The sequence below is a fragment of the Dama dama genome, chromosome 9, assembly GCF_033118175.1.
Source record: "Dama dama isolate Ldn47 chromosome 9, ASM3311817v1, whole genome shotgun sequence".
NCBI classification, from domain to species: domain Eukaryota; kingdom Metazoa; phylum Chordata; class Mammalia; order Artiodactyla; family Cervidae; genus Dama; species Dama dama.
Window position 1 is genome coordinate 100,514,734 of NC_083689.1, and position 12,463 is coordinate 100,527,196.

General features: G+C 35.9%; 1 protein-coding gene across 1 annotated transcript in view; it reads right to left on the bottom strand.

Moving 5' to 3' along the window:
- The window catches only part of ST8SIA4 (ST8 alpha-N-acetyl-neuraminide alpha-2,8-sialyltransferase 4), a 99,012-nt gene that overhangs the window by 52,783 nt on the left and 33,766 nt on the right, over positions 1 to 12,463 (bottom strand). Inside the window, exon 4 of the mRNA XM_061152079.1 lies at positions 5,151 to 5,444. Coding sequence (XP_061008062.1) covers positions 5,151 to 5,444 — 294 coding nt within the window. The remainder of the gene's footprint in view (positions 1 to 5,150; positions 5,445 to 12,463) is intronic.

Below are 12,463 nucleotides of genomic sequence, written 5' to 3' on the forward strand. Positions count from 1 at the left end.
TTATGGAAGAAAAGTGAATAAGACAAACATAAAAGGAGGAGACTGATGAACTAACTAGTAAAAAGTCTTGTACTTTCTATGTTTAAAATAAATGCAAAAAGGCTATATGAATTTACTGTTGTTAACCATATGTAATTCTATCTAGATTCTAACTTATTGAAAATGCCCTATTTCAACCATTCCTCTGATTAAGTGTTTTGCTGTTGTCAGTAAATGGAGAAAGAAAAACCAGGACCTAGGGAATAAATTAATAAATCCAAAGTTTATGCAGAGATGCAAAAACCCAGAGTAGTCAACACAATATTGATGGAGGAATAAAGTCAGAGGACTGACACTACCTGACTTCAAGACTTACCATAAAGCTTCGGTATTCAGGACAATATGATGTCAGCAAAGAACAGACAAAACAGATTAAATGGAACAGTTAAAGAGCTCAGAAATAGACCCCCCCCCCCCCAAAATTTAGTCAACTAATGTTTGAAAAAGAAGCAAAAGTAATACAAAGAAGCTAAGGCAGTCTTTTTAAGAAATGGTGTTGGAACTATTGGCCATCCTCATTAAAAAATGAATCCTGATAAAGAACTTGACACCTCTCACAAAAATTAACTAAAAGTGGATGATAGATCTAAATATAGAATGCAAAAACTATAAAGCTCTTAGATGATGACTCTTAAGACAATCTAGATAACTTTGGGTTGGTGATGACTTTTTAGATACAACACAAAAAGCACAATGAAAAAAATAATTGATAAACTAGACTTCATTAAGACAATGGGAACAGAATGAAAAGACAAGTCACTGTCTGGGAGAAAATATTTTCAAAAGACATATCTGATAAAGGATAGTTATCCAAAATACACAAAGAAACTCTCTAATAAGAAAACCAACTTGACTAAAAAAAATGGGCCAAAGACTTCAACAGACATCTCACTAAAGAAGAGATGCAGGTGGGAAATAAGCATATTCTAAGATGCTTCACATCATATGTTGTAAAAGAAATGTAAATTAAAACAACAATTGAAAGTGAAAGTCACTCAGTCGAGTCTGACTCTTTGCGACCCCATGTACAGTCCATGGAATTCTCCAGGCCAGATACTAGAGTGGGTAGCCTTTCCCTTCTCCAGGGAATCTTCCCAACCCAGGGATTGAACCCAGGTCTCCGGCATTGCAGGTGGATTCTCTACCAGCTGAACCACAAGGGAAGCCCAAGAATACTGGAGTGGGTAGCTTATCCCTTCTCCAGTGGATCTTCCCGACCCAGGAATTGAACCGGGGTCTCCTGCATAACAGGCGGATTCTTTACCAACTGAGCTACCAGAGAAGGTACCACTATATATCTATTAGGATGACCAAAATCACCTAAATATATACTGAAAACACCAAATGCAGAGAAGGATGTGGAACAACAGCAATTCTCAGTCATTATTAGTTTGAGTGTAAAATGATAGTCACTTTGGAAGACAGTTTATCAGTCTCTTGCAACACCAAACATACTCTTATCATAAGATCCAGTAATCAAACAAGCTGAAAACGATGTTCACTCAAAAACCTGCACACATATGTTTTTAGTAGCTTTGTTCATAATTGCTAAAACTTAGAAGAAATAGATGAATGAATAGACTAGTACGTCAAAACATTGAAGCATTATTTAGCCCTAAAAAAGGAATGAGGTATCAAGCAGTAAAAAGATATGAAAGAAACCTAAATACATACTATTAAGTGAAAGAAACCAATATGAAAAGGCTACATACTGTATGGTTCTAACAATATGACATTTGGGAAGAGGCAAAAAACTATGGAGAAAGTGAAAACATCAATGCTTGCTATGGCTTAATGGGAGAAAGAGATGAACAGTCTGAACACAGATGATTTTTAGGACAAGGAAACTTTATATGATATTATAATGGTGGATACATGTCATATCACATCTGTTAAAAGTCATAGAATGTACAATTAAGGGTAAACTCTGGTATAAAGTATGGACTTTGGGTGATGATGATCTATAAATCCAGGTCCACTAATTATAACAAATGTAGGGCTCTGGTGGAAGATTTTGACCATGGAGACTATGCATGTGTAGGGGCAGGGAGTATACGGAACATCTCTGCACCATCTTCTCAATTTTTCTGTGAACATAAAACCACTAAAAATAGTCTATTGGAAAAGTACTCATTCACAGTAACCTTGAATTTTATTAGTTTCCTACAATCGAGTACTTAAAAACATTTGTATTTAATCTTAATAAGATATCACTGGTGTGTGTGTACGCGTGCATGCTAAATCACTTCAGTCGTGGGCAATTCTTTGAGACCCTTTGGACTATAGCCCACCAAGCTCCTCTGTCCATGGGATTCTCCAGGCAAGGATACTGGCATGGGTGGCCATGCCCTCCTCCAGGGGATCTTCCCGACCTGACCCAGGGATCGAATCCACATCTGTAATGCCGCCTGGCAGGCAGCCAGGTTCTTTAACACCTGGGAAGCCCGTGTGTATATGTATGGGTGTGCATATACGTACGTGTATATGTATGCATATATGTATATGTATGTGCTACACTGTGTGTGTGTGTGTGTGTGTGTGTAAGACAGGACAGAGTGAGTTCTTTATTTTCCTATGAATCAGTGATACTCAACTTCAACACATTAATATGGATAAAAATATAATTTTGTGACACCAACAGTGGAAAGTTAGTGTGGACAGAACTTTTTGTATGTTACTAATGTTTGAAAAAGAAGCAAACCAGCTCAGCTGGTATAAATTCAAATAAAAGTGTTATAACTTTAAGATTTCAAATGAAATCCCCATGGTAACCACAAAGAAAATAGCTCTAGAATACATACAAAGGAAATGAGAAAGAAATTCATATGTTTCACTGCACGCATAGACATACAAAATACTGAAAAACAAAAGACAGTAATAGAAGAACAGGAGTGACTATACCAATGTCAGACAAAACAAATTCTAACTTAAAAAAAAATTATAAGAAACAATGAAGGACATTACACTAAGTGAAATAAGCCAGTCATAAATAGACAAATACTGTATTATTCCACTTATATAAGGTAGTTACAGTTGTCCAAATCATAAAAACAGATAGTAGCATGGTGACTGCCAGTGAGTGGGGGGAGAAGGGAATGGGGAGCAATTGTTTAATAGATGAAGAGTTTCAGTTTGCAAAAGGAAGAGAGTTCTGCATGTGAATGGTAGTGATGGTTGTTCAACAAAATGAATGCACTTAATACTACTACATTGTTCGCTACAAATGGTTGAGGTGGTAGATTTTGTTATGTATGCTCTATCACAATTTTTAAATGAAGGAAATAATATAGACCAAACTAGATTTTGTTAAAATTAAATTCCTGTACATCAAAGGGCACCATTTAGAGAGTGAACCGCAAACCACAGACTGGAAAAAATATTGGCAATACATGTGATTAATAAAAAAATTAAAAAATTAAAAAGATATGCTCCTAGCACAACACATTACGAAGTTGCTCTCTATTAAGAACACATCTCTTTTTTCAGACTCAAACTGTAATTATAGGAATCAGTAACTTAAAAAAATTACTTATCTTCTAAATGCATGTATTTTATCTTTGTTGAAACTTCATGCCAGATGTCAAGAGAATGAATGCTGAATAACCAGGATCTTATTGCAAGAATGCAATTTAATTGTGTGCAGAATAACAATTAAAAAAAAAAAAAAAAAAAAACCTGTCTCAAGGTTTAAACAAAGAAATGGCAAATTCCTGAAGGCAATTATCTCAATAACAAAACAAACAAAACCGAAAATACCTTAGCCCAGTCCAAATGACAGTGTATAAAGTAAGCTATTTTTAACTCTTGAGTTTGAAAGATTTTTCTTTTGGGACTTCTGTCCATTGTGTTTAATTGGTACCCTGAACTTGCCCATCGTTTTCATGTCCACTGACTTTGCTCTACATTTTTATCATTTTATGAGTAAATTAACCAAAAGCCTGTATGGTCTTCGTATCTCTAGCACTTCTCCTTGCCAATACAGTCTGCAGTTACAAGATTTAATCTCCTAAATTCACATATCTAATTGTGCTTCATGAAGGATAAAACTGATTATCTTCCGAACCAGATCACAAAAGTTATTTTGTATCCTATTGCACCACAATGGACTCCATTATCACACAAATTTACAACACAATTATTTTCTGGCCTCAACTTGCTCTAAAGATGCAATAAGATTTCCTTCTGGTTTCTTCTTTTTTCCCCTGACAATCACTTTAAAGTTCTTAAAATCACTTCTTGCATTAAAAGTTTAGTTTCGTTGTTAGATTTTTAGGACTTCTTTGTTAACATGAGGAACAATTTCCACACTTCAGCCAATATTCCCCCTTATCATTTGTTTATGCCTTAGCTCACTGTACAGGCCTCTATTTCTACCATAAAGCCTATGCATTCCTCTAAAGCAGTGATCAGCTCTTCAATTTTAAATCTACAGTATCTGACATTCAGTAGATATCTAATAAATATACAGTATTGCTTATATTTGTGTTATGCATGTTATATACATATATATACGCGACTGAATTTAGCCTTTTGGTTATTTGCCACGTTGAAACAAGAGTCTACTTCTGAGGTCTTTCTGTTGAGCTTGTATTAATAAAAGGAAAATATTGACATAATCCATAAAAATGGCATCTGTGACTTTAGTGGGGAAGCATTAAGGCATATTATCTCAGTCAGCTTTATCACTTGTTGGCCTCTTAACTACAGATGGGATTTAATTACTTCTTACAGACATTTAACATTTAAGCTTCCACAACATTGCCCACTAGCTATTTAGCACTTCTGTTCACAGTTTTTACCCCAAATTCATCAATTATACTATGAATTCTTATTATTCTTTAACACAGCAAAATATAAAAATCAGTAATTTGTTCATAAGCAGATAGAAATAAGTGCCAAGATCATATGTTTGCCTTTTCAAAGAAGAGACGCACTAAAATAAAATAGTAGGTAAATAAAATTCAAGTTGGTAAACAGAGCAGCCATTATAAAACAATGGAAACATATACATATATATATAAAAATTATTGAAGTTCCTTGTGGTCTAGGGAAACTGTGTAGGTATATGCACCATTGTGCCAAGGACAGACTGGTCCTTTGCAGACACTTACCCTCTGACAGCATGAATAAGTCTCAGTGATGGATAGGCAGTCCGCACTTTCAGTTTATTCTTAAGGATTAACGCATTAACCCACTCCACGTGCTTCTCTCCTCCTTTGACCATGAAAGCAGGGATCCAAAGGACACTGTCATTCAGCATGGAAAGTCTATGCACAAATTTTTCTCTGTCACTCTCATTCCGAAAGCCTCCAAACGCTCTTTGTACAACTGATGGATTCATGGTAATAAAATCTGATTTAGTTCCCACATCTGCAGCAAACTCCACCACAGGGGCTAGATTACACCTGAAGAGGGAAAACATTAATGGACAAATGAAAAGTAAGTATGAAGCATTCACTTATAAAATGGCATTCAAGAAAAGAAAAAAACAGAATGAGCATGTTTTTTGTTTTTTAGTTTTTTTAACCAGGTAGGGAAAAAAAGATAACCTGACTGGTAAAATTACATTTTCAGCAAGTCATCACACTTTCAGGAATACAGTATTGTCTTCAATAAGGATTATAGTGGGGCTCAAATTGTCATTTATACTAACACAACCTGTTGTTGAAGAATATTCATTGCTATTATCTTCATAAAACCACATGATATGAATTCCTAATAGGGGAATTTATGATGGTAAATTCATAAGAGCTCTGCCATGCAACAGGCAGTCTAAACCACATGCTGTTCTAGAAGGAAGTAAAACACACTTGACCTGATAGTCTAACCTGCACCATTTGTCAAGCTTCAGTCATTTCAACAAGTTTCTAAACATACGTAAGTGGAGATGGCTTTTCTGTACCCTGAGGTTAAGGGGAAAATACAACTCCTTCCAACATTTTTCACAAACCTATTTGTAATTGCTTTCCCTAGGCCTAAATGGGGAGGAAAAGTAAGAAAATGGAGTTACTGCATTTAATATGCTTCTTCGAGATGTTCCCAGAGAAAAATCCTCTACCAAGGGATCAGATATCTTTCTGTCCCTTTTGAGGACATCCTCAAAATGCCTGCCTTCCTTTCTAATCAGACATGAGCCCTTTGTGGAGGAGGACTCCTGTTCTCAACACCTGAGCTCCTGGGCCTCACGAAGTACCTGGTTCTGATTCTATTCTTGTAACCTGATTTCTGCATTTTAAGAAAGCTTTGGAAAGCACCTGGAATTTGTCTTCCATTTGTGATACTTCGATTCTGTCACAAAGAGTTCTGGATTTGATGAAACTTAAAAAACAGGTTTTAAATTTTACAATAGTTTAAGTTGCTAAAAAAAAAAAAAAAAGGACACATTTTAACTAGTTGATCAGTGAAAAATTAGATTTTCAACAAACAAGAGTTTGCTAATTTGGAAAAAAATAATTTGAATCTATACGTTCATGAAAACACACTCTCACATGCACAGATTTTTTTGTTTTCTTTTCTTTTTGGTTGTTTACATCAGCCTTTCAAGTGAAGGGAAGAGAAACTAATTTCCTCTTGCTGTATTTTTGCAGGTTTGACTGCATTATGAAAGTTTCTCACATTTCTCTACCTGGTGCATTTCTCCACATTAATTAAATTCTCAAACCAGTTAAATTTAATTAGAAAGTAAAGTGTGTGTTCTACTAAAATTATTGGCTTATACATCGTTCCTTATCTCTCTTAATTAATATATCTGATTACTTCCTAGATCTCTGACAACACTTATCTAACACAACAGATATCTTTTATCTCACACAATGAGGCAGTCTCTGTTATCTAGGCTGAGCTACTGAGAGAAAACAAAGTTAACACATCATATTATTTAGAAATAATCTCAAGTCATGTAACTTTAATTATACCCACTAGATTATGTGATAGAGTATTTATCTGTCTCCATCCATGATCCATGCACTGTTGGAGACCAGTTATTACTCATTCCTCTCCCAGTAAGAATACGAGTGATGGGATTGCCCGGGAAAGAACGGCTACATGTGAACGTAAGCCAACTGAACATCTTACAGTGTAACTCACGGAAGACTAAGGATATGATTATTTTTAAAGTCTTAAAATGCGCTCCACATCAGCTTCAAAAACAGTCTAAAATTCTAACCAAGCTGATTATAAGATGGATTTGGAAACTGTGGAAACACATTCTGAACAACACGGGTACAGACACTTCCCCTTCCTTAGGGAAAAAATAGATAGCACTTGCTAACATGACAGTTAACATGTTCCTGTCTGGGGAGATAGCTTCAGACGGATCTTTCTGCTGTAACGCTACCTCAGCCATCCTTTTCAGAGGATTCTATTAGAGGGAAAACAATATCTATAAATGTCATTTTCTCTATAACTGTACAAGTAATCAGAGCCAACCCTGTTAAAGAGAGCCAAGATAACTTCCCAATGAATTATCTTTTCAGGAAAAAAAAAATGACTTTAGTTTAGTTTATGCTTTTCATTGCTTTTTCTTATCACATGTTTAAAAGCCCCTCCACATCTCATGTTTGCAAACACCCACTCTTTTAAGAACAGCCTCAGCTCAGTTTCTGAAACAGGACTGTCTGGCCAGGTGTTATTGAAGAGTTAATAAGGCAGTCATCAATAAAGCTGGGTGCTGAAAGACAGGGACTTTCCACCTTGGAAATAAATGGAAACTAAGAGAATAACAAGATTTCTGGAGAACAGGGGTGATCAAGAGGGAACTAATGTATCTGAGGTCAAAAACGCTAAGTGGCTGTGATGCAAACCAAAAGGGCACCGGGCGATCAAAGAATCATCAGTCTACCTGAGCTTTACTGGAAAGTTTCTAGGACCCAAGCACAGCCCAATCAGGCTTTGCGAAGGATGGAAGTAGAAGTATTGAAAATAGCATGACAGAAGGACACACCATAACATCTAGACTATGCTGGCTCCACAAGCCCACTTGTTCTTTTTGTTTGGAGTGCCTATGCCTAAGTTTTTACTGGAAGGAAAGATTGGCATCATGTCCACATGTGGCCAGCATATTAGCTTCTCTGTGGTTGGATTAGATATTTAGTCATATAATTAACTGAATGTCACATAATCAGGGCAAGTGTTAAGGAAGCCAAAATAACCAACCAGCTGTGTTGTACCCCAGCAATTCAGCCGACTTGTTGTGAACTTCACAGCCTTACCAGTAGCAATGGTGCTGATTGAGCAAGATTATAAATAGGTATGCAATCACACATTCTTCATCTTCTTTTTTAATAAATCTTCTCAGGGATTACAATAATCAAAAGTAGCCAGAATGGGTAAGAAAGCATTTATGAAGCATTATTTCCCGCTATTCTTAATCTTATAAAATTGAAGAGCGCTTGATTTTTAAATGATGGATTTCTGTGAGTCAAAACTACTGAGTATGCAAGAATATTTAATGCACTCAAGTTCTGCTTCTTTAGCCTAATTAAATTTGTGTGTGTGTTAGTTGCTCAGTCATGTCCGACGCTTTTCGACCCCATAGACTGTAGCCCACCAGGCTCCTCTGTCCATGGGATTTCCCAGGCAAGAGTACTAGAGTGGGCTGCCATTCCCTTTTTCAGGGGATCTTCCCGACCCAGGGATGGAACCCTGATCTCATGCATTGCAGGCAGATTCTCTATCATCTGAGCTACCAGGGAAGCCCCAAATTTTTATACTGACCCACTATTTTGACATATCAAAAACATGAAACCATATCTAAGAATTAGGTATGGTGGCCAAACTCACTGCTTACTCAAAGCTGCCCAATTTTCAATTTGTTTGTCTTTCATTTTCAAGACTGATTGAAAACCTTTGGGAATGCAGCTGGCTCCATTTCTACCCTAGACCTCTGAAATTTCTTCTGTGATCTCAAGCTAGATGTGATGCCCTCTCAACAGTCCTTCTATGTAGAATTGAAGGCACTTTCACTTATCTCACAGCCATATAAAATATTCTTTAATGCATTTTAATTTTAAGTCATTTAATTTTTAAGGAAAGCTGTGTTTATTTCACGATAATCGCTCAAGACCACCTAATTCTCCAGTAAGACACATCTTTCAGACTTGTCAATATTCTCTGCATTTCCCTTAAGTTATAGTTGAACAGTCTAAGCAACTAGGAGGTCCCTCTTTCAAAAGTTCAACAGATATGCCTTAAGAGTTCATGGTGCAAATACAACACATTGCTCAAATTATTTTCTGGCTATTTTACTATTTGTGCTAGTTGGCAATGATGTAGTCTGGCCAAAATATGATCCTGACATTTATTATTAGTAATAGGAATAAGAAAATGCCCAATTAGCCACATGTTTACATATCCCACAGTGTGTGTTATATACCTTTGTGCGACCTACTGAACTAGTCATTTGAGATATTGAGGTGAAACAGCATGCACTGTGATACAGGAGGATGTTAACAACAACTAAGTGGATTACAGCCTTATCTTTATTTATTCTTTCTCACATTAAAGTCCAGACAAGTTCCAATCACATAATTTTACAAACACATCCTTTTTTTCTGTTAGCCAATTTCACTGTGTATTTTGTTGTACTAATACTGAAATCCCTTAACTCAAACCATTATTACCTTGGAACCACAGTTGTCAACTAACCATGAAATGGGAGATGACCTCTTTTCTGCCCTTGGAGGAAGCATATGGTTCCTACCTGCTCCCAGCCTGTTTTTTTTTTTTTTCTTTCTTTTTTTATTATTATTATTTTTTTTTTCCAGTGGGTTTTGTCATACATTGATATGATCCCAGCCTGTTTTTGACCTTGAAGAGTCAAGAGAACACTGAATCTCTAATACCTGGTTTTGTTCTAGGCTTTGTGGTTACCTTCTCAAAATTGCTAGGGGAAGCCAAAACATGCAACCCCTAGCCTCTCTGACTTTCCCTGAGGTGAATGTGGCAGAACTGAAGCCAATACTTTTGCAATACTTTGAGGTCAGGAGTGGTATTATCTCCACCGAGGGGTGAGGGAGGCCTGGCGTGCTGCGATTCACGGGGTCACAAAGAGTCAGACATGACTGAGCAACTGAACTGAACTGAACTGAGGGGTGAGGAACTAGGTCAAAGTGATGAAGAAACAAGTCTAAGGACACAGTGTATAGAATATAAAAGCATAACTATTTAAAAATTATTCCAGGACAGGGGTTTTCATTGACACTATTTCCACACTGATTTCTTTCAGAATCAGTGAAAATCTCTACAGGTTCATCTTTCACCCAACCTTCCTGTAAGGAAAAGAATGCCTTACCATTTGGTCTTAAGCATATTCTACAAGGCCACTCAGTCACGACATTCCCCAAACATTGAGCAGTGATTGAACAAAGGGGTTTTAAAAATCTAACACAGGAAAACAATACTTACACCTCAGTTCTCATGAGAGAAAAGATATTAAAAAATGCTAGTCAAAGGATTAAATAGCTAACTGATGTCACTTTTTGAAATATGAAGCCTAGGGTTAACCGATGACTTATACGTGGTATATTATTATGTAGAAGGCAAAGTGTAAGAAATGGAGATGAAGCATCATGTTGAATATTTGAATTTTCAGTATAGTAGATGAACACAAAAACCCAGAAATACACATCGTACGTTATGCTTGCTGATAACAATGAATAAAAGTCCTCACGTTGACAGAAATAAATGCAAATGACACATATCATGAAAATGACTAAGTGACTAAGTAGAAAAGAGGCTTCTTTTCACAAACGCAGATTTGTTTATATTACTGGCAAGGGTGGGAAGAACAGTGTCATATTATTTCTAGGGAAATCACAGAATGAAAAAAAGTCAAACTCATTCTAGAAGACAGCAATCCATGTAACAGAGAAATAGATTATGTCGTTCCCACACTTCAGTCAAAATCAAAATAGCATTACCCACTTGGCAAATTTGCTATAACTGCACAGATATTATTCAATAAAACTTAGATTTTTTCTGGGGTGGGGGGAGAAGGAAATGGATGCCAAAGAATGAACATACTGTGCTTAAATCAAATGAATTTCCATGCATGTGACTGTTTTCTTTTTCACAAAAGTGAATATATACAGTTGCAAGACTAATATTTATTTGAATTATAAATGTAAGTTTCTTGAAAATGCATATGAAATGAATATTAAGCATACACTCTAAATCAATCCTTTGTAATTAAAAGTGAAGGATCATTTTAACTTTTCTGAAAGGGGTATAAAGAAAAAATTCTGGCAAAAAATTCCTGTTGAGGAATTCCTTTTTTTCTGGTAAAAATTCATTACTGGAAATATTTAAGACAAGGAAAACCAAGCAAGATACTTAGGATGTATTTCTCAGCCCTCTTGTCCTAGTCAGGGAACTGAACCACTCCATTTATCAGGGGTTGTTGAGCAGTTGTTATTTTTTTTTTTACAGAGGGAAGAACTGATTCAGCATGGAATTTATGTTTTTAAAAATTATGCTGTACATTAAAAGGAAAGAAACAGCATTCATGAAATATTACGGCTGATACTTTAATCACTCAGGCCAGAAAACCAAGGCAGAAAAACTATAACATTTTCTCTTTGCAATTCATAGTGTTAATAAACTAACTGCCCCATGACCGTTCAGTGGTGGTGGGAAACACACTTAATTTTCTAACATGTAGTGATGATACCAGCAAACTTGTCATAGTAACATCATGCTGACACAACTTCCTTGTTTAAGAAGACAAAAACATTTTGATTTGTCATTCTAAACTACACATGTACTTTTTCTTTTCATTTCTTTTGATCCAAGATTAAACGATGATTTCTTACTTAGTATATATAATCTATTTGACACATGGTCCTGGAAAGACGGTGGATATAATGTTCAGAAGAGTCAGGTATTCTGATGCTCACCAAGCATTCAGAAAAGTATCGTACCACGCGTGGATAAAAATGAATGTTTCATTTGCTAATATCACAAGGCAGGCCAAGGCAATCTCATATTAATTACATCATATTTATTCTAAGTGGGTCTTTCTCTATCTCCATTTAGCAGAAAGTCACATTTTGATGGACTAAAAGGACTTGATCTCCACAATTCTTTTATCTTCTGTATCTGATTCATCATAAGGCCCTAAAAATTCATCTCAGAAAATTTCTCCTGAGTATATTCTCTCTTCTTTATTCTTATTGGTATTTTCAAAGCTTAGGCACCACCATATGCTTTTGAACTATCACTGGAATAATTTCCGAATTAATTATTACTTAGCTATAACAATTGATGAATCATGAATTGATCTGCAATTTTTAAAGAATGAAGAATAAGATGGATTATAACAGAACATGGCAGTGTTCCATGCACATCATCTTATGGAAATTTATTTCAGATTCACATGTGTGTAGCATTAATGACAGCAGCTGGGGAAGCAACAGGAGGAGGGTAT